General features: G+C 39.8%; 1 protein-coding gene across 1 annotated transcript in view; it reads left to right on the forward strand.

Moving 5' to 3' along the window:
• Positions 1 to 1006: 1006 nt before the first annotated feature.
• Positions 1007 to 22297, forward strand: part of LOC116505646 (stimulated by retinoic acid gene 6 protein-like) — a 28474-nt gene continuing 7183 nt past the window's right edge. The window contains exons 1-12 of the mRNA XM_032212994.1: positions 1007 to 1306; positions 3401 to 3485; positions 3575 to 3675; positions 4697 to 4830; positions 5792 to 5912; positions 13781 to 13826; positions 15483 to 15611; positions 16873 to 16943; positions 19144 to 19255; positions 20708 to 20846; positions 21342 to 21417; positions 21955 to 22036. Coding sequence (XP_032068885.1) covers positions 1278 to 1306; positions 3401 to 3485; positions 3575 to 3675; positions 4697 to 4830; positions 5792 to 5912; positions 13781 to 13826; positions 15483 to 15611; positions 16873 to 16943; positions 19144 to 19255; positions 20708 to 20846; positions 21342 to 21417; positions 21955 to 22036 — 1125 coding nt within the window. The 5' untranslated portion in view covers positions 1007 to 1277. The remainder of the gene's footprint in view (positions 1307 to 3400; positions 3486 to 3574; positions 3676 to 4696; positions 4831 to 5791; positions 5913 to 13780; positions 13827 to 15482; positions 15612 to 16872; positions 16944 to 19143; positions 19256 to 20707; positions 20847 to 21341; positions 21418 to 21954; positions 22037 to 22297) is intronic.

Below are 22297 nucleotides of genomic sequence, written 5' to 3' on the forward strand. Positions count from 1 at the left end.
TTTAGAAGGCTTAGGCATCATTGTCCTTTCCCTTTTCTTCAAATATGGTTGGGAGTTTTTTCTACAATTAGATCAGGGGTGTCAAACTCAAGGCCCAGGGGCTGGATCTGGCCCATGGAGTGCTTAGATCTGGCCCATGGGGCTGCCCTGGAAACAGTGAAGAACCTGCCCGCGGTACCTCAGCCACTGAAAACGGAGGCCATTGCAGCTGAAAATGGAGCTCATGACTGCTGTAGGAGGCCCTCCTGAGCTCTGTTTATGCTGGCAGAGGGCCGCAGGAGGCCATCACAGCTGGAAATGGAGCTTGGGAGCACATTTTCACTGGCAGAGTGCTCGGGCCACCAAAGGCACCCCTGATACAAGTGATAGCCACCCTGGCCATGCCCCCCAGCCCCCCCCCCCCCGTGGTCAAACGCAACCCTGATGCGGCCCTCAATGAAATTGACACCCCTGAATTAGATGATTTGCTTCTGAATGTCTATGGTCCAAACTCCAGTGGAGTTTCTGGGACTGGAAAAAAGTGGTGTTGGGAATTATATATCACTTGGGGTATTTCTTGCCCATGATACAAAGTACTTGAACTTATATTATTATTGTATTATATTATAATATAATATAATATTATAATAATTATTATATTATGCACATATATTAGAAATGTGGAAAACATGAAAGATGTTTTTACAGTATCAAGTCTGGTTGGACTTGCAAAAAATCTAAAAAATGTATAATTCAAATACATAGAATGAGACAAAGAATTGTAAGAGAAATGATAAGTAAACACAAATCCCGATTGCACTGTTAGTGTTGTTCTGGAAAATCTTTTTAGTAACTGACCCACCAGTTATTGTTCTTATCAATTCACCTTGAGCTGTGCAAGACATACTGTTCTGCATTTGGCATGTTCTCTTGAACTTTTCTTCTGAACTTTGTACTCCTGTATTTTTCTATGTAATGCCACTGACTGGAAGCCTTTTTTTTTTTTTTTACTTATAGTTGTTAAATTTCTGCAGATAACCGGGAGTCTCTTCCAGTTGGTTAGCTTCTACACAACTTCCTCATTGTGCTCTTATTACAGGCAAATATTTAACCACATGTTTGTTTTATGAGTTGCTAGCTCAGTTGGAATTAGAAACAGCCTTGGAATTACCTCTGCGATCTCAGATCAACAGAAGGATTAAGAAAAGAACATGACACAAAGAAGACGGGGACACCATATTGTTTCCTGGGATTGCCTATAGAATTGCATACATCTAACACCTATAGCTCTTCTCAGCATGGCCATTTTACCCTCTCTGGAAATGTGGTAAGTTTTGAATACGAGAGATACAACCATGAGATTTTCTGAACTCACAATGCCATGTGGAGGTGGAGTGGAGAGCATTTTTTCAGGGGTTATCAGAAAATTAGAGAGGATGCTTAATTCTCCTCCCAACCCCTTATTTTCTTTTGCAGCTTTCCTCTCCTTGAAATAAACCTAGGAAAGCATTGGCAGATGTTGGCCAATTGCAGAGGAACTATTTGATTTGAACACCAGGCTTGAAACAGACTAGATAACTAAGGGGAGTTTTAAGTATCAATTGCTCCCCGGCTTCTTCTTCTATAGAAATCTTTCTCCACCACTTCCTTGATTTAGGAGGCACTAATTTTATGGTGGTATCTAGTATAGGGTGCTTGCCAGAGATGTAAGGGATTGGTTATATTCTAAATTGCTTGACATATTATTTGAAGAGTATTGTAGCTTTTGCATGATATTCATATAATAATACTTTATTTTCAATAAAAAGCACATTTATTTTCAATTTCAAACAGTTTAGCACATTTGAATAATACAGTAATTGCAAAGACCTTCCTAATCCTCCTCTGTAATTTATGACTACTGCAAATTCCATCTATCTTTGCCCTGCTTGATCCTTTCCTCACTAAACATAATTTGCTCATGTTTCATTGCAGTTTATCTCTCTTGTTCAATTTTGACATATACCCTAAGTAGAGTGCAAGGGTAATCCTACAGAAGAAATCTGTTCCCATCCCATTTGCTGTGCTTTGTTAGTGAAGACAGAATGTTAGGAGCTTCAGTAATGAATGGGAGGATGAACCAGTGTGAGCATTCAGGTCACTTCTGCTCAGAATGAGATGGCTGCCTCAGAGCAAAACATAAGATGGGGACATGAGAGATAGTGGTGGATACCTCTCTAGAGACCATCTTGGGGTTTCTTTACTCTCTTGGAGGACAGGACCTGAGTTGTACCCACTAAGTAGTGTATTGTCCTCAAATATAATGGTGGATGATGTCTTATCATTAAGGCTAAAGGAAGATTTACTTATAGATATGGTTGACTTCCTTATGGGAAAAGGGAGGGACACCTCATCTTGCTTGTAGCTTCAGACTCAATGAAAAGGGCAGGGCTATTTCCTCTGAGTATTGGTTAATAAGATTATTTCATGGACATAGTTCCTGGAAGCACTGGTGCTGATGAGAGAATGTTGGACCGAGTCTGTGTTCAACCCTCTGCTTAGCTGAGTTCTCTGCTCAGCTAAACCTCTTGAGTTTCAGGCTAACCCATTTGCAGGGTAGTTCTTGTTGCGCAAAAGAGAATGGCTTCCTCGTGATACTCTGACTCACCTGCAGAGAGGAAAGAAAAGGTAGATCGGTAGATACTCAGAATACTGGAATACTGGATAGATTAGGATACAGCTAGTCCTGACATTCACAATTGAGCCCAAAATTTCCATTGTTAAGCAAGACAATTGTTAAGTGAGCTTTGCCCCATTTTACCACCTACCACAGTTGTTAAGTGACTCACTGCAGTTAAGTTAGTAACATGGGTGTTAAGTAAATCTGATTTCCCCATTAACTTGGCTTGTCAGAAGGCTGCAAAAGATGATCACATGACTCAAAACACTACAATCATCCTACATACATGCCAGTTGCCAAGCGGCTGAATTTCGATCACATGACCACAGGGGTGTTGCATGTGAAAAACAGACATAAGTCACTTTTTTTCAATAATTTTGAACTGTCACTACATGAATGGTTGAAAGCTGAGGACTAACTCTAGATGGTATATTTTTGTAGATTGCAATCCCACTGGCATCTACAAGTACAGAGTTTTGCAATGAGGGGTTTTCCAGCCCTACCAGGTGACGCCAGATATAAAAGCTGAGCTCTTTTGCCTACAAGTTACCCAGTATATTATTGTGCTTTGGCAGTTTCCCCTAACTTGCTACAGAAGTTGAATCAAGAAAATTTAGACTGCACACTTACTTAGAATTGTATTTCTTTATTTATCCCACAAAGGCATTCTCCATTTTTTCCATTGGAAACTGTGGCACTATTTAATCTACAGTATGTAACTTTCAATTAAATACGTTGTTTGCATTTGTGTATTCTATGCAGTCATTCTCCAAATCAAACCTATAATGAGACCTGCAGAAGCCTAACAGACCTGGAGCCTGTTTTGCATTATTCACTTCTTCCATCAGTAAGTAAAACTATAAAAATCTTAACATAATTGCAAGCAACATTCCTTGACTTCTTGGAACCCATGAATTTTCTTTCCTTCTTTTGTAGATTGCCATAATAGTTGTGCTATCTTGTCTTGAAAAGAGAGCCAGGAGAAATGTAATCGATGAAAAATGCCACCTCCTCAATAGGAGGTGTGGGGTTGTTGTGTAAGTCGGCAAAATTATTTTGTTTCAGTCTTTTTTACTTCCTCCTTTACTGCTTCAGATGTCGAGGAAGATACAACATTTTGGCTCTTGTTCTTTTGGCAGCCTCAACCATTATTAATTTATGTTGTAGAGTTGATATTTTGTCTCTGCATCTTCTTCTGGGTCTGCCTAGTGTTCTTTGACCTTATCTTCTTTATGTATGCTTTGTTGTACGATATAGAATCCCACAACATCCCCTCCAGGTAAGCAAACTTCTGTCAGACCTAAAGGCTCAATGTAAAAGATGGCTTCCAGGTCTGACATCTTTTACATTGGGCCTTCAGGCCTGCCAACTTCTTTAGTTCTTGTTTTTGTATGCATTTTAAGATTGGTTCTATGGCAATTCTTTCTCTTATGGTCTCATTTGTTTCAGTACCTGCATAATTATAGCATATTTTAGGTTAGAGAGTAGAAGCTCAGGCAGCCTTTAGGATTATAGACACTTTCTAATTCTGAGTTAGAAGAATATAAGAGGAGCTGCCTTGCTGGACTGGAACATAAAACTACCTTGAATCTCAAGGAATATAAAATATAGAAATATAGGTCAATCAATCGATCAATCAATCAATTCATACTGAGTCAGGTAGATGCTACAAATATCTAAAATTGGAAAGCCATCTGGTAAAAGAGAGCCCGCATGCCAGCGGTGGGTTTCACTTTCACTTTTTACCACTAGTTTGCTGCATGTGCGCACCTTCTGCACATGCACCTGGCTTTCTGTGCATGCATTTTTCCCTCTCTAGCACCTTCTGGGCTTGCGCCTGGCCTAAAAAATGTGGCTAAATATGGCGGCATAGAGCCGGGGCCACGATCTCCGCTACCAGGTCTTCCGAACCGGTCCGAACTGGTTGAATACCACTTCTGCCCCATGCCTACTACTGCCGCTTGTTCTACTGTCAAATGCTTCATCCCATGTAGACATTCTATGCCTAATTGAAAGTTTAAAACATGCAATTTTTAATATCTTTTTTTTTCTTCACAGGCCCTTAGATTTAATGGGAGTATGCAAAAGTCGTTGGGCAATGGGTTTTGCCTTTGGAGCTACAGCTAACAAAGTCATGATACTGTTTACAGATGGTTATATCCCTCTGCGAGTGCTGCCAAAATGGATTAAAGGTGAAAGATTCTATTAGAACATTTTAGCCTAAAGCCTAAATTACTTCCCTTCAGATTCTGATCCCGCCTCATCTCTGTGATATAATTTACAAAAAGGGGCTGGGAATAAGGTAAGGAAACAACCAAAAATGTGGAAATTCTCTTTCCAGTATAAAAGATACAGCATGCTGACTAGGTTAACCTGAAGCTTCATTTAAATGTGTCATAAGGCACAGTTAACTTACTTCTAATGTTTCTGTGTCACATTCATCTTTTCTCCTGATTCATCATCAATTTATTCTGCATTACCTTTGGGGGTCTATTTAAGCAATATTCTCATTTAGATGCATTTGTTGAATATTTGCAATTCAGTAAGAGAACAGCTGGCAAACTTCTCACATACTCTTGAACTATCAATTATTACATTTATATACTATAAATCACTCTCAAAAGTGACTCTGGGAAAATAGAAAATTTACACCCAGTTGTGCCAGTGTATTTTTACTTCTGGTACTAGAAATGTCCTTAATAATGAAGAAAAACAGATACAAACTCTGGGCTTGAAGCTAAGTACATAGCAGTCTGCAATTTAACATGATTCACTTAACAATCACAGTGATTTGTTTATCAACCAAAAAAGATGTCATAAATGGGACACAACTCATTTATCAACTGTTTTTTTAGTAACAGAAATATTGGGCTCAATTGCTTCTAAATTGGGTGTAGGACTAGGACCAGGTGAAACCAATCTGGTCCCTGCAGATTTGTTGAAAATGCACCATTTTGTCTATGAATTCTGGAATTTGCCATCCAGTTTAGCTGTTATAACCATCAGTGCCAGCACCAGGAACTGAACCTAACAAAAGCCCACATTTTATTATTGAGCTATGGGTCTTCCAAAGACTGGACCTTAGTGCATTTATACCTGCCCATTATCTTCCCATTATGGGGATTTCATTATCTATTTTCTATCTTTTTACAGCCATTGCTATTCTGATCGGTGCCACAGAGGTGGGTCTTTCCTCCTATCCATTCTTTGCTTGCCTTTCAACACCCATGCAGATGACGGGGGCCACACTTGGATTCCTTTACACAGCAGCTTGGTGAGCATCCTGAGAAATTGATATGATTTGTGCATAAAATGATGAGCCACCAGAAGGAGGGTTGTGGGAGAACCTGATAAAATGTCTGCCCACAGCTCAATTATACTGTATTTCTAGAAAGGGCATATGTTCAAATAGTTAAGAATTATCATTACTGTTCAGATCTACTAGCCCAGCTTTATCATAGAAGGCTATCACAAGTTTTTGCCCCAAATTCAGTTGTTAATCATGAACAATGATTCCAAAGTTTCCATCATTTCTTCCTAAAATGGCTTATTTGTTTTTGAAGGCACACCACAGCTAACACTGGAATGCCATAGTTTGCTCTGTCCCTAGCAGACTGTCACACTAGCAGATATCCATCTGCTGAACGTTGCAGCTAAAAAATTGTTTTAAATGCTTTACGGATACTAGAAGACATGACTTGACAAGGGGACAAGAGGAAGACTGAGCACTGAGAATGAGGCAGTGTAACACTTGAGAAATACGGAAAAGAATTCTGAATGAAAGAATGTTTAGAGAAATGGATTGCATGAGCGCTGTGAGAACCTAGGAGAAAAATCCCTGAAAAAATAGACAGAAAGATCCCCATATGAGGAAATAACTCGGGGGCACAGATCATACAATAAGCTAGACTGAAATGCAGCTGGTAAACTCGTGCTTCCGTGTTTTTTTTTACCGTTATGGTTTGTTTATAATTCAGTGTCTTGTGTGATTGCAGAAAATTGAATAAAACAGAATTGCAAGTAGGATCTGTGGAAGTGTGACAGCTCATTACCGAGGCAGCTCTGTGCATAGCCTTAGCTTCACACATTTTCCTGCCAGAGGTCAAAGAACTGAATGCTCCTTCTCTCTTTTTCCTTGTCCACAAGTCAATGCAGAAAAGACCTGTCATGTTCTCTTGTTATCTCTGAGGAACTTTAGATCCAGCAGCAATCTCATATTTTCTCATAAACAAATAAACACCTAGAACACAATTAGTGTCACGCCAGATGTTTTGTCACTCATTTGCCAGTTTATCTAGTTTGGTGGTCTTATGCTTTTATGATCACGCCTTGTCTTACCCTCAGCTCATAGAGGGAACCGTTAAAGTTGTTTGTAGCTATTCCCATTTTAAAATCAGTTTTGAAATTGAAATCTGTATCCAAAATTCAAGAATGTTTCCAGACTGAGGCCAACTGGCAAAGAAAAGAAAACCCTGGAAAAAAACAGGAAGAATGCCAGTTTGAGAACTCAATGGACAGATGTCAGTCTGTTGGAAAGCAGGGGGAATCTGATGGTGTATCCTGGCTATGGAATGGCAGGGGTTTAGTGGGACGGGGTGGGGAAGGGGATAGATGGATGGATGGATGGACGGACAGTTAGACAGAGAGAAAGATAGAAAAAGATCACCACAATAAAATGCATAACAATTAGCAGTTATAACAAATGAGTCAGGGTGGGGCAGTAGTTAGAGTGCAGTACTGCAGGCTGTTTGTGCTGCCTGCCGGCTGCCTGCAATTTGACAGTTCAAATCTCATCAGGCTCAAGGTTGACTCATCCTTCCATCCTTATAAGGTGGGTAAAATAAGGACCCAAATTGTTGGGGGAAATAGGCTGACTCTGTAAACAGCTTAGAGAGGGCTGTAAAGCACTGTAAAGTGGTATATAAGTCTAAGTGCTATTGCGATTGCTAATTGTCATGCACTTACTGTATTGTGAGTTTGCAAAGCCATTATAGCAAAAGTTGGTGACATACTGAAAACCCAGGTATTGTCTTGGTTATCAAATAGGTCATGGGATACTGTGAGCTGTAGTCCCACTTTAGGCATGAAAGCCAGCTGGGTGACCTTGAGCCATTCATTCTCTCTCAGCCAACCCACCCCACAGGGTTGTTGTTGTGAGAAAAGTAGTAGGAATATGGGCTGGCTATGTTTTCTGTCTTGAGTTATTTGTAAAAATAATAAAGGTGGATGCAAATAAAATAAAAAATAAAATAAATCTACTTGGACTTTTTATATAGGTTACCTCTCTTTTCAGTCATGTGAAACTTATACATGTTTATCACACAGCATATAGATTTGAATTGCTCCTAATCAAAGTCCCGTCTACAGCTCACAGTATCCCATGACCTATTTGATAACCAAGACAATACCTCTTGTGAAAACCACTGAAACAGGTGTGTGAGTGTATGTGTGTGTGCCATGAAACCTTATAATTCTTGACAAATGTATCTTGTCTTTTTATGTACACTGAGAGCATATGCACCAAAGACAAATTCCTTGTGTATCCAATCGCACTTGGCCAATAATATTATTCTATTCTATTCTATTCTATTCTATTCTATTCTATTCTATTCTATTCTATTCTATTCTATTCTATTCTATTCTATTCTATTCTATTCTATTCTATTCCAATAGCATTAATTGAACAGGTACTATTTCACACCTTTTTTTTTTTAATTTGGCATTTATAGGCCGCCCTTTTCCCTGAGGGGACTCAGGGCGGCTTACAACTCATAGGAGGGAGTGCAAGAGAAAACATAAATGTGAATAAAATAAAACAAAACAGTAAAACGCAACATTCATTCAACATTTGGGCGGGGCGGATTAAAATCTTATCCCCAGGCCTGACGGGATAGCCAGGTCTTCAGGGCTGTGCGGAAGGTCTGGACGGTGGTGAGGGTACGAATCTCCACGGGGAGATCGTTCCAAAGGGTCGGAGCTGCTACTGAGAAGGCTCTCCTCCGCGTGGTCGCCAGTCGGCACTGACTGGCGGATGGAATTCAGAGGAGGCCCAATCTGTGCGATCTGATGGGACGGAGGGAGGTAATCGGCAGAAGGCGGTCTCTCAAGTATTCAGATCCACTACCATGGAGGGCTTTATGGATGGTAAGTAGCACCCTGAAGCGCACCTGGAGATCAACAGGTAGCCAGCGCAGCTCACGGAGGATAGGTGTTATGTGGGCAAACCGCGGTGCGCCCACGATCACTCGCGCGGCCGCATTCTGGGGCTGGCTATGTAGAAAGGCAACAGGTAACTGTTGATTACAGAAGACCACACCAGCCTGAAACAACCAGGGTGTGGCTCTCTGTTTATGCTGGATAGTGAAGAATAAGACATTTTCCCATCCCTTGAGGCAGCCACAAATGGTGATGAAATATGGAGAATACCTCAGGATACCTTAACCTTACTCATTCATGAGCCATGAGATGAAGGCAAGGAAGTGTCATGAGAACAGAGCAACAACAAAAATATGTTGCCAAGGCATATTTGTAGGAATTCTCCCTCTGGTTATGTTTTAGTAGCAGGACTTGCTTATCTGACTCGCATCAGTTCCTTGGGCTTCTGTAGCTCCAGTCACTGATTCCTCATCCTGCAGGCTTCCTTCCTTGAAGAGAAATACCCAACTCTTTTGCACTGCAGCATGTGAGTAACATAATGCTTTATTTCCCTTTCATTGGGAGATGCAGTTGTAACTACCGTAGTTGCTGAGCAACATTCTTGGAGAGATGCTCTGAGGAGTAGAGAGTTTCCATAGCATCTCTTTTTTTTTGTACGTCCAATGAGACATCTTTTCCCATGTCATTCTTGCAGCCCGTCTCTACAGTTTTGTCTTTTTCCTTTGCATTGTTTACTCTTTCTTTCTATTTTTCATCCCTTTTCTTAGTTTGTATTAGTTTTTACTATTGCAATTGCAAACTTTAATAAAACTATACATTTTTTTTAAAAAAAGAGAACCAATAAGAGACTGCCAGGAAACACCAAAGCTGTAGAGAAGATGGGATGTTGAATAAAGTCCCACCTCCCTTGGCAACAGAAACAGGATTGTGTCTTGCTGGCAAGAAATCACTAGGAGTCAAGCTCATATCAAGAGAGATTTAATGTACTTTTTTTAAAGTACAAGAACAACAAAAATAAATTTCATAATGATAATTAGATCACAGAATACACTCATAACACTGGGATGATCTGTTTTTTAGGAGAGATAATTTGTAGCTCAGGGTTGAACTGTGAGTCCTGGGTGTTCTCTGTTTTCTTGCAGATGTTTCATGACCAAACTAGGTAACATCATCAGTGCTAATAGGGAATGAGGTTTGCTCTCATTTTATATTCTAGTGGCGTGCTCTGTTAGGGTTGGTGGTTTGTTGTTTGCTGTTAGCTTCTTCGGCAGTTCCTTGATTGGGGTATTGTTTGCTTCTTGATTGTTGGTCTAATGTTAATCTTGGTGGTAATCTCTGCTCACCTGGGCATTGATTTCTGGTGAGGAGATGATTTGGTCTTTTTGATCTGCTTTTTTTTTTTTTAAAAAAAGATATTAATAGTGTCAGGCCTGCAGTTATATCCCTTTTAGGATCTTTGGCCTGCCACACTCTCTCTTATTTCATTATGCTGTTTCATTAGTGTAGTAGTTGGGAGCGGGGAATAGAAAGGAGTAGAATTGTGGAATGTGTTGTTGTCATTCTTTTCTAGAAGCCCAAGGTCATCTTAGCAATAGCAATAGCAATAGCAATAGCAGTTAGACTTATATACCGCTTCATAGGGCTTTCAGCCCTCTCTAAGCGGTTTACAGAGTCAGCATATTGCCCCCAACAACAATCCGGGTCCTCATTTTACCCACCTCGGAAGGATGGAAGGCTGAGTCAACCCTGAGCCGGTGAGATTTGAACAGCCGAACTGCAGAACTGCAGAACTGCAGAACTGCAGTCAGCTGAAGTTGCCTGCAGTACTGCACTCCAACCACTGCGCCACTTAGGCATCTTTTGTCTCCGCACCTCGCCACCTGACTGGAACCAGCTGGGTGGAGATGCCAGCGTGGGCGAAGAAGATTGGACCATGTGATGGATTTATGGGTGTGGGGATAAGATCATGAACTTTCAACTGGGTGGAATCCCAGGAAGTTTTTCAGATTTGGGATCCCACAGATGTGCCAAGATGCCTGAATTATTAAATTGGAACTTTAAGGATCATTTTGCCTTGGACTCTATTTAATTCTGCATGATACTTGGAACGCTGACAAATAGGTAGATTAATAGTAATAGATATTACTTTTAACAAATTTAAAAATATCATATTAAGAATTCTCATACTTTGCATTGCTTTGGAATAGACTGGTATGAGGACTGACTCTTAAGAAATCTTTTCTCCCTCATCCTATGCTAGAGGAAATTGAATCCTGAGTCTGATTTCTGATTAGTTCAAATAAATAGCAATAGCAATAGCCTATATACAGCTTTATCTCTAAGCAGTTTAGAGAGTCAGCCTATTGCCCCCAACAATCTGAGTCTTCATTTTACCCACCTCAGAAGGATGGAAGGCTGAGTCAACCTTGAGCCTGGTGAGATTTGAACTGCCAAATTGCAGGCAGCTGGCAGTTAGCAGAAATAGCCTGCAATATTGCACTCTAATCACTGGGCCACTGTGATTCTAACAATATAATCCTCAATCAGCCCAGCAATGAGTCTGTAGCTTTAGACTTTCAGTATAAGATGTTCTAAGATTCAGAGAAATGAATTTTCTTGTTAGTAAGGGAACTGTGGGGTATCTTTTAAGTATATGTTCCTCCATGAATGTTTTCTCCTTGCAAGGCAGAAACAAAGGAATTTCTTCCTTTTCCAGTTAAAAAGCATGGCGCAACAAATTAGAAGAAAGTAGAAATAATTTTAAATCGATTCAATGTAGTACAAACCAGGTAATTAGACAGTGATCACTTTAATAATATAGTAGACTAGAAGGAGCATCTCTTTGCAATGAAACTACAGTAGAAATAAGGGAAAATGAGTTTTGGAGCAGGGAAATTGTTATACCACTTGCTACATAGACTCTTGATATGGCATCAAAATAATAAGGAGGGAAATCACACTGATCAAACATGTTTGGATTATAAATATGTTCAAAATACTGTTTATAAAAAAGGGTTATCAGGTGTGAAACTTGGAAATTTGGATGTTGTTAAAAAGCAGCAGTGATGGAGTAAATTCTTAATACTTTACTTCCATCTAGTGACAGTCTAGATTTTTGCAGCCCAGATCTGCTAGTTTACTAACTTCACTGTGCCACAGTATGGCTTAAGCATTGCAGGAGTGGTATAATGTATATAATTTAAGGTAGAATGACAGGAAATGTTAAGAATGATGGGAATTACATCAAAATATAGAAAGCGGAGATCCCTCAATTATTTGTTGCAGGTGACCATGAATGGATTGTGGGACTATTGGATTTCCGCCTACACAATTACTTCAGTGAATAAAATCTCTGAAAGCATTATGTCTTGTACAGATGCATTATAGATCATTTCTGAGGAATGGCACCTCTATTAAGTGATGAAGGGAGGTTGGTGTGAAGTGATTGGGGATTACCGTATCTACATGGATAATTCTCCCCCCCCCCCCATCTCACATTTCATCTGACAGATTAGTGCTAATGGTGGATGCATATTACTGTAACTTCTTAACATGTAGTAGCAAATGAGGCTCAGCAAATTCTTTACACTTTATGATGCATGGATATTAAACATTTAGTTTCCAATCCCTTTGTCTTTTGAAGAACAGGTCAGAACTAGAAAATACTTTATTCTCACTTTAACACAAAGGCTATTTTTTGGTGACTGTGCATCTGTGTCCCACAATTGGAAAAATCCTGCCATTAAGAGAATGCTAGAAAATGTGAAAACAAAAATTACAGAGGAATTAATTTAAGTTTTGGCAGGATTCTGATAGAAAAGATACAAAAGATAAAACTAAGCAACTTTGGGAACCATGGAATTACTTTAAGTTGGTCAAGGCTGCACATTACAGGTTTTGGTGTTCAACATGTCCTTGAGATTAAATAAATCCTTGATATAAGGAAGACATATGATAAAATGAATAGGTTAGAATCATGAAACATTTTGTGAAAAAATGGAAAGATACAATGGAAATAAATCATGCATGAGAATAAATGGGATTCTTAGTGAATAGTTTAATGCTGAGCAGAAAACCTCTCTGGGGAAGTTAGATACATGTTGATTATGGATGTGACTGTGCATGCATTTTTGCATTTGAACAATGTCACATTGACGACTCAGAACTCAGATGTTTTGCAGTAAATGTTAGATACATTATAAAATGAAAGAAGAAGTGGGGATCTAACATTTGTTTTCTGCTGATTGCATCTGCCAGGCAAAATACAGAATACTGTTATACATGAATTTAAAAAGAGATTTTACTCTGTGTATCTTAATAATCTGTTCATCAAAATGGAGAAACAGAAAAAAATGTTAAATTGTGCAAATGATAGTAGAAAAGTAGTGCACAGTTTATGGTGTATTGCTTGTGTGAAAGACATGAAAAGTTATTTATTTATTTTTAAAGCATTTTTTTTACAAACTCTCACAAGGTTCAGCCAGACAATGACCATGTTTAAGGACATGCTTGCTTCTGCTAATTTTATCACGTAGAATTGAGAGTTGGATATATTAAGAAAAACCTAAAATTGGATACAGTGGGAATATGTACTCAAGAAGAGAGTGATTAAAGGAAAGATAGAATTATGAATGAAGAATACTGAATAAATGTAGAGTGAATACAAAAGTAAGTTATCAATGCAACAAATGCATTGTGGTGGTTTGGTCCCACATAGATGGAATGTAGGAGGATCATGCAAATGTACGAATAAAGAATGAATGGGTTGAAAAGGAAAAAAAAGTCAAGAAAAAGTCTGAATGTTCTGTTCTGAGACCTGATTAATTCTTAATTTTATCCCATGATTGGTGTTGGTCAGTTTCTATGCCTACACAAGATTCTGATGAAACACCTGGGATTAGATCTAATTTCAGGACTTTGATTTCCTAAACTATGCTTCACAACTGAGGTTCTTCCTTTTATTTGTTTGTTTGTTTGTTTTGGCAGGTTTGTAATTACAGCTGTGCACATTGGACAGTGCCCACACGGAGAAGTTAGTATGTACCTATTTAATAACAGTGCAAAATGTGGATCTCTCTCTTTTTCTCCCCCTCCCTCCCTCCCCCCCTCCCACCCTCCCTCATGGGACACAATAGGCTTAGCACTTTGTTAAGTTTGTTTCTCTGTGTGTTGTGTATATATACATGTCTCCATGGATGCAATTCTGCAAGCATTTTTTTCCTCTTTAAAAGAATTTTTGGATTTCTCCTCCCCAAACCTTTAAGACTGAAAGAGTTAGAGTTGAAATATAAAGAGATTGTCAATCACCATACTGTTAGATTGATAGGCAATTATGGACTATCTTGATTATATCCTCCTTAGAAAGAATATGCTACTGTATGGTTGAGAAAAAGATCAAACTTCATTCCATGGAAACCCAACAAAGTTCATAGGGAGGGTTTCTTTCTACGATGGGCTTCTTGGGTCAAGAGTGAATATCAGTTATCAAAAATGTAGGTAGAAAATTAAGCAGGCAATAGGCAATTACAAAAAGGGAAGCCAACTTTCTGAATTATGTTTCTTTGCACTTAGTGACTTATAAATAGACTAATGTTCTGAAAACCTGACCTAAATTACTATGTATTTTAAATAGCTGTAAAGCTATGCTGAAAAAGTTGCTCTCATGGTATTGTGATAAATTCAATAAAAAGAAGGGGATTCTTGATGAACTTAAGGAGAAATGAGAGTATTGGATAGTAAATGGACAAATAAAATTACCAATCAAAGAGAATATTTGCACCTCAGGATTGAAATGAAATGTTCTCTCTTACTCTTTCCTCTTCCTCTCTTCTCTCTCTGTCTCTCTCATCCTCTTTCTCTTTGTTTCTCTTCTCTTTCTCTTTCTTTTCCATTCTTCTGTCACTTTCTCTCTCCTCTGTATTTTTCTGTCTCTCTTCCTTCTTTTTTTCTTTCTCTTTCCCACTCTTTTATCATTTCTCTGTACCGCCCAATCTGTCCCCATACTTATCTTCGACTGATCATGTTTGCAATAATTAACCTTCTTTCCTAAATAGGCACAGTTCCCTTACCGGATCCCTCACTCACTCACTCAAACACACACACACTCACGCACAAAACCATTTTTCTCCATTCCAATTCGGATCCTATAAATCAATTGCTCTGTGAAACATCTGTGAAAAAAATTCAGGTGCTCAGGCATGAAAATGTGCCGCTCAAACACTATACTTTTCCGCACACACTGAAAAAAAATTAGAGGGAACATTGGCTGTCATGTCATTTTTAAGATGCTGCAGTTCAGCTTCAGATGAGGCCTGGACAAAGATGTAACAAAGAATCTCAGGGCTGCTTTGTAGCATTTCCAGCTAACACCAGCAACAGGGAAAGCCTTTTTCGTCAAGCCAGCATGGTTTAGGCAAGTTGGCAGCTGCAAAGCCACGTATAGATTTGCTGGCAGGCGAAGTGGGCAGAAGGCCAGCCATTCAGCTGAGCTCCGGATTGATTCAGGGCCCGCAGTCCAACTGAACGTTCAAAGGGTTAATGTTAGGGCTCAGAAGGAAGAGAGATGTGGGCAGCTTTTGAGGATGGCAACATATGGCTGCAGGGCTAATCATTAGGAGTTCGCCTGGCATAGAAATGATTCATTGTAATACCAGCAGATAACAGCTTGGTTCTTCTTTTCTCTGTGCAGATTCTGGGGTATTATGAGAATATCATTTTCTATTGGCCTTCTTTGGTCTGCCAGCTTTTCCTCCTAGGGAAATTCACCCATATGTTGATAAAAGCGTCATGGGCCCAGTTCCAGACAGGCCGTCCAACGGTGAGTATTCCTGGAGTATTTCTTTCCCTTTGCATAGGTCCCTTTGCAGGAGTATTTTGTGTCCTCCAGATGTTGACCAATATCCTCACAACACCCAATTGAATGTCCAACACCTCCAATAGCTGGAGCTATTGAGTGGATGGACCAATGGACAGACAGACAGACAGACAGACAGACACACACACTCATTCACTCACTTAGCTTCCTGCCCCAGAATCATCAAAATATTCTTGATTCTAATATATGTTCTCTCCAAAGTTACTCAGGAGATCACTCCTATTTGTTCATCTGTTTATTTATTCATCTATTTATTAAATTTATTTGCTATCTACCCCAAGCGACTCTGGACTGCTTACAACATAAAAAACAATAAAACCATAAAACAGATAATTCTAATAACAGTAGTAGTAGTAGTAGTAGTAGTAGTAGTAGTAATAATAGTAGTAATAATAGTAGTAATAATAATAGTAATAATAATAATAATAATAATAATAATAATAATAATAAGTTTGTATTTGACTACAGCAAAAACCACTGGGAACATCAGGTTCAGAAGGTTTTAGAGAATGAGAAAGTCAAGATTTTGTGGGACTTCAGAATTCAGACTGACAGGCACTTGGCCCACAACACACCTGACATAACAATAGTTAAAAAGAAAAAAAGTATGGTTCATTGACATTGCAATACCTGGAGATGCACGAACTGAAGATAAGCAGCAAGAAAAAATGACAAAGTACCAGGTCTTGCAAATTGAAGTTGAGCGACTGTGGAAAAAGAAATCGTGTGTTGTCCCGATTGTAATTGGAGCCCTTGGAGCAATACCTAAAGGGGTTACCTCACTATTTGGAAATTTTAAATTTATCAGACTTGAACATTCTGATTCTACAAAAAACCACCCTACTTGGAACAGCTTATATCCTCCGACGTTACCTTAACAGTGCCTAGGTCCTTGGTTAGGACTTGGGCTGTTGAGCTACCAACCAGCCCCAAAGGCTGTGAATCCCACCAAAGATTAACCAAATAATAACAACAACAACAACAATAATAATAACAACAACAACAGCAACAACAGCAATAACAGCAGTAACAGCAATAACAACAACAACAATAACAACAATAACAATACAGATTATATTTATAGATGAGGAGGGATGGAGTAGGATGCCACTTCTACTCCTCTGTTCCTTATTTCTAACCATTTCTGACCTTTGAATGGTGTTAAGGACTAAAGCAATAAATAATTATTTTTCCTTCCCTGCAGGACAACACTACTTTATTGGAGACCCATCATGCTCAATACGTCCAACAATTGTTGAGGAAACCTCCACTGCAGTGAGGACACTCATTTTGTTTGAGGAATGTTTCTTAGGATATCATATACACCATATACTCTTAATTTCTAGGGACAGTTCCCTCAATAATCCATATTTTGTTTTCTGGGGAATCCCTCCCTAGCGCAAGGTGGCGCAGTGGTTAAATGCAGCACTGCAGGCTATTGCTAGATCAGCAGGTCAGCGGTTCAAATCTCACCGGCTCAGGGTTGACTCAGCCTTCCATCCTTCCGAGGTGGGTAAAATGAGGACCCAGATTGTTGGGGGCAATATGCTGACTCTCTGTAAACCGCTTAGAGAGGCCTGAAAGGCCTATGAAGCGGTATATAAGTCTACTGCTATTGCTATTGCTATTGCTCACATGAAGATAAAGGGAGGGAGGGAGGGAGGGAGGAAGAACATTCAGTCTTGCAAGAATATGTTACAGATAGTCCTTGACTTATGACTACAATTTGGACCAGAATTCCCATGTCCAAGCAAAGTGGTTGTTAAGCGAGTTGCACCTAATTTTATGACCATTCCTCTCAGGGTTGTTTAGCGAATCACTACAGTTATGTGAATCGTGATTGTTAAGTGAATCCTGTTGCCTCCCATTGACTTGGCTTGTTGGAAGCTGGCTGGGAAGGTTACAAATGGAGGTCACATGACTCTGGGATGCTGCAACCATTCTAAATACTGGTATACACCAGCACCTGAATTTTCGTCACATGACTGTGGGGATGCGGGGATGATTGCCAGGGTGAGGACTGGTTGTAAGTCATTTTCCTCCCCAGAATTGATGTAATTTCAAACACTTGTTAAATGAATGGTTGTAAGTTGAGGACTACATATATTATAGCTTTATAGTAAAATAATATTGCCCTGCAAGATTTTGGTTTCTGGCTTACCTTGAAGGGATGACAGTAAATAATCTCAAGCAATGAGCTGTTGGGAAGGACCCTTAGAAATAATTGTCATTTCATTTGAGACATAGTTCTTTGAAGATGTTAGTCACAAATAATTAGCTCAATGGTGCTCTTAATATCTAGTTCTGGAAGGGATTGGCAGGGTGAGATTAAGCCAGACGATGCCCTAGTCTTAGTGCAATAATGTTGGCCTTTGGACCTTTCATTGCTCAACCAACAAATTATGACGACTCAAAATTTTTAAAGTTTAGTTGCTTACTGTGCCAAAGAAAAGAGCATGATAGCAAGGGGGGGGGGAACTCAATGGTGCCCATTCCCTTGGTGCCCTAACCATGTGTTTCTCTTGTTCAAGAGTTAATCTAGGCTTGGGAATTGATAATCCATTGGGGTATCTTGATTAACTCCCCTTGCCTTTGTTGTGTTCCATGAATGGTGGCCTCCTAGCTGGTTCCACCACAAAACTGCGCTCGACTAAACCGCGTCCGACTAAACCGCGTAGCTGACGTCATCAACAGGGTGACAACAGCACGGAGACAGAAGCACGCTGTAAACCCTAAACCTAAAATTAACTCCTAAACCTAAACCTAACCCCCCTAAACCTAATCCTAAACCTAACCCTAAATCTAATCCTTAACCTAACCCTAAACCTAACCCTTAACCTAACCCTAAACCTAATCCTAACCCTTAACCTAACCCTAAACCTAATCCTAACCCTTAACCTAACCCTAACCCTAACCCTAACCCTAACCCTTAACCTAATCCTAAACCTAACCCTAAAGCTAACCCTAAAGCTAACCCTAAACCTAACCCTTACCTTAAGTTGAATCGACTTGCTTTCAAAGCGCTATTTAAAGCGCCCTTCTTTCTCTGCACTCGCTGTTGTCGCCCTGTTGATGACGTCAGTGATGCGGTTTAATCGGGCGCGGCTTAGTCGAGCGCGGTTTTGACGGGTCACGCTCCTAGCTACCCTTTCTTAGAACAGGGCTTCCCAACCATGGCAACTTTAAGACACATGGATTTCAATCCCCAGAATTTTCCAGCCATAGGAGTTGAAGTCCACATGCCACGGTTGGGAAACCTTGCCTTAGAAAGAGAAAATAGCTTGAACTGACTGGCAGTCAATCTAATATAGATGCTCAATATTAGAATTATAGAAGAGTGGGTAAAGGGATATTGGGCTGCAGTTAGATTAAGGGTAAAAGAAGATACAAAGTGAATGATGCTAAGGAAGCCTTGTCCTCTTTTTCTTGTTACCCATCTCCTCCAAGCTGTGCATATTGTCTTCCTTAAAAACAGGAAGCCTCAGAAACCTTGGATCCAGCGGAACATCTATGAATGGGATCCTTACTTTCAGTTTCCCAGCCGAATGATCTGCACAGCAGTGCTTGCCATCATTTGCCTTTACATGGTAAGCCAAAGAGTTGTGGGTCATGCAAAACACATTGAACTGGGAAACCATGGGTGTTTCCAATTTTATTTCACTAATCTTAAACTTAAGGTATTCTGGGTATTAACTGTTTTTTGTAATGCAAAGAATAGACAATGGATTATAGAATCTGTGTAGAGCGTAGTCTGTTTTCTGTATGCTGCGCACAAAAAATAATTTATTCCAAATTGAGACTACTTAAAACTTATTGAAATACCATTGTTGCAGTCGTCCTTCTTCTTGCACCTCACAAACAAAAGTATAGAAATGTTCATGGAAAGTCCTAATCTCCATTGCTCTGTATAACATTTTCCTACCCAAATTGTAAAGAAACAGTCTGCCTTGCAGGAGCAGCCCTACTTAATGAAACTGTTGAGGGTACATGAATTATGGTTTGTTATATCTGCTTAGGAAAAGACATTTCCTAAGGTTAAGTTCTCAAGAGTCCTGCTCTATAGCATCGGCCTTAATATTGTTCTCATACCAAAAGGAAAAAGAGCTCTATAAAACATTTATTTTTGTTATTCTCAGAGATATTAACTATTGATAGCTGCTGATTTTTGATTCAATGTCTTCCTTCATAAAATATGCATCTTGGAGTTATGGGTTATGCTTGTGGACCTGAAATTGCCAGCAATATCTCTGGATCACTACAAAGGATACATGAGAAATATATTGAGAAACAGGGGGAAGAGATGCTGCATAACTCTCAGCAGCACAATGGGCAGAGAAAGAGTCTCAGAAAGGACTCTCCCTAATTTCTCAGGTTTCAGAGAAAGACAATAGGAGAGCTGCATTTTCAGGCTTGAAAGATTGGTGTTAATCTTCTCAGGCAGATTGGACAGGAAACAAAAGTGGTTCAGTGGCTAAGATGCTGAGCTTGTCAATCAGAAATGTTGGCATTTGGTGGTTCGAATCTCTAGTGCCACATAACAGAGTGAGCTCCCGTTACTTGTTGCAGCTTCTGCCAACCTAGCAGTTCGAAAACATGTAAAAATGCAAGTAGAAAAATAGGAACCACCTTTGGGAAAAAGGTAACAACATTCCGTATGCCTTCGGCATTTAGTCATGCTGGCCACACGACCACAGAGACGTTTTCAGACAGCGCTGGCTCTTCAGCTTTGAAACAGAGATCAGCACCGTCCCCCTAGAGTCGGGAACGACTAGCACATATGTGCAAGGAGAACCTTTTAAGGCTACATTAACAGAATCTTGCAAATTTGAAAGTACAAATCTCCTGCCATTTCCTTTACAGCCTGAGAAGTTGGAGGGAGGGGATCCTTGCTGAGCTGTTTCCTCTGTCCGTTATGCAGCTGTGGCCAATGCCCCTTCTTAGGTCTGTTCCCCAGGCAGCCTTTTTTTGGCCCATTTCTCAAGGTCTTCCTCACATGCCTTTATAATCACCCAATAATTGCTTCTCTCTTTCTCTTCCAGTTTGTGGTGATTGAGTATTATGTTTACAAGCTTGTTTCATGTACTCTGGTAATTCTGATATCAGATTATGAGAGGCTTCCAGCTGCCAGCAATGTATCAGATATCGAACCTTTAAAAGAATTCGTTGAAGTCGTGGAAGGTATAGTCATGAGAGCATTTTTAAATTAAATCTGTAGGCAAATACTGGCCACAGAATTAATATTGGTGATTGATTTTTGAACCTTGTTTTATGGATGTCATGTTCAAATTTGAAAAAAAAAAATGCAATGGGTGTAGTTTTTAAAGGTGACGTTTTTAAACAAAATGTTAATGGTGAGATCTTTAAAGTTTAATAAAAAAATTTTTTTGGTTAAAAGGGGATAGAATATTATTTCCCATTCCTTATGCTAAGAAGACATATTACTGTCAAGGAAACATAGGTATTGTCCATAATGGTTGCCTTTTCATTTGTACATCAGTTTAACTTCTGAGCTGAAAAACAACTGAGATGTAACAAGACAAGGATTAAAGAAAATACCCTAAAGTTTATTATTTTCCCCCATGCTTGTGCTGGCTGGCTGAGTATGGAAACATAATTGGCATTTGATTATGAGGATTGTGGACAAAATAAATCACCAAAGCTGCTTCTCCATAGGTGTGTGGATCTTCAGCATTGGCTCTGCTTCTCTCACAAGTGTCAGCTACGTGTTCCATATCCTTGCCTGCTACAGGTATGCCTTGATCTTCTTCTGAGTTTGTGATCCTCTACTGCAGGGATGTCAAAACAGGCCCGTGGTGTGCCTAGATATGGCCCACAGGGCCACCATGGAAACAGTGAAGGACCAATCTGCAGTGCCCCTGCCAGTGAAAAGCACTTGGGAGGGCTGCGTGTGGAGCTCTGTTTTCGCTGGCAGAGGCTTGTAGGAGGCCGTCACAGCCGGAAACGAAGCTTGGGAGCCTGTTTTCACTGGCAGAGTGCTCGGGCCACCACAGGCACCCTGACATGAGTGATGTCAAGCTGGCCATGCCTACTGTGGCCATGCCTACTCTGGCCACACCTACTCTGGCCAAGCCTACCTTGGCCACACATCCCCCCCCCCAGAGGTAAAACACAGCCCTGATACAGCCCTCAATGAAAACAAGTTTGACACCCCTGCTCTACTGGATATTTTATTTTCACAGACCAGGGTTCTTCTATTAAAACATATGATTTAAAAGACTTCTGAAATTCTACCTCAAAAATGTGCATTAATGCCTTTTCCCCCCAGAAAACATATCAAGAGATTACGGGCAGGACAGAAGGAATTCCTTCCAGCATTATTTAGTAAAGTTTCATCTTCACAAAGCGTGGTGAGTTCTCTAATCCTGGTTAACTTCTTCACATCCAACTGATTTTTAAGCAAAATCTTTTTTGTGGCCTTTCAGTCAGAATTCTTTCAAACACTCTTCCACCCACACTTGATAAACTAATCCCCCTGCAGTTTTTGTATTTGGTCTTGCTAGTTTTACTTTGTGTTGGAGGACAATGGCAGCATTCTTTAATTATCAGGCTCATATTCAGATTTCTCAATAACCAAGAGTAGCCTGCATTTTAAACAGAGAGTAGCATCT

The sequence above is a fragment of the Thamnophis elegans genome, chromosome 3 (assembly GCF_009769535.1).
Source record: "Thamnophis elegans isolate rThaEle1 chromosome 3, rThaEle1.pri, whole genome shotgun sequence".
In the NCBI taxonomy this organism is placed as follows: Eukaryota; Metazoa; Chordata; class Lepidosauria; order Squamata; family Colubridae; genus Thamnophis; species Thamnophis elegans.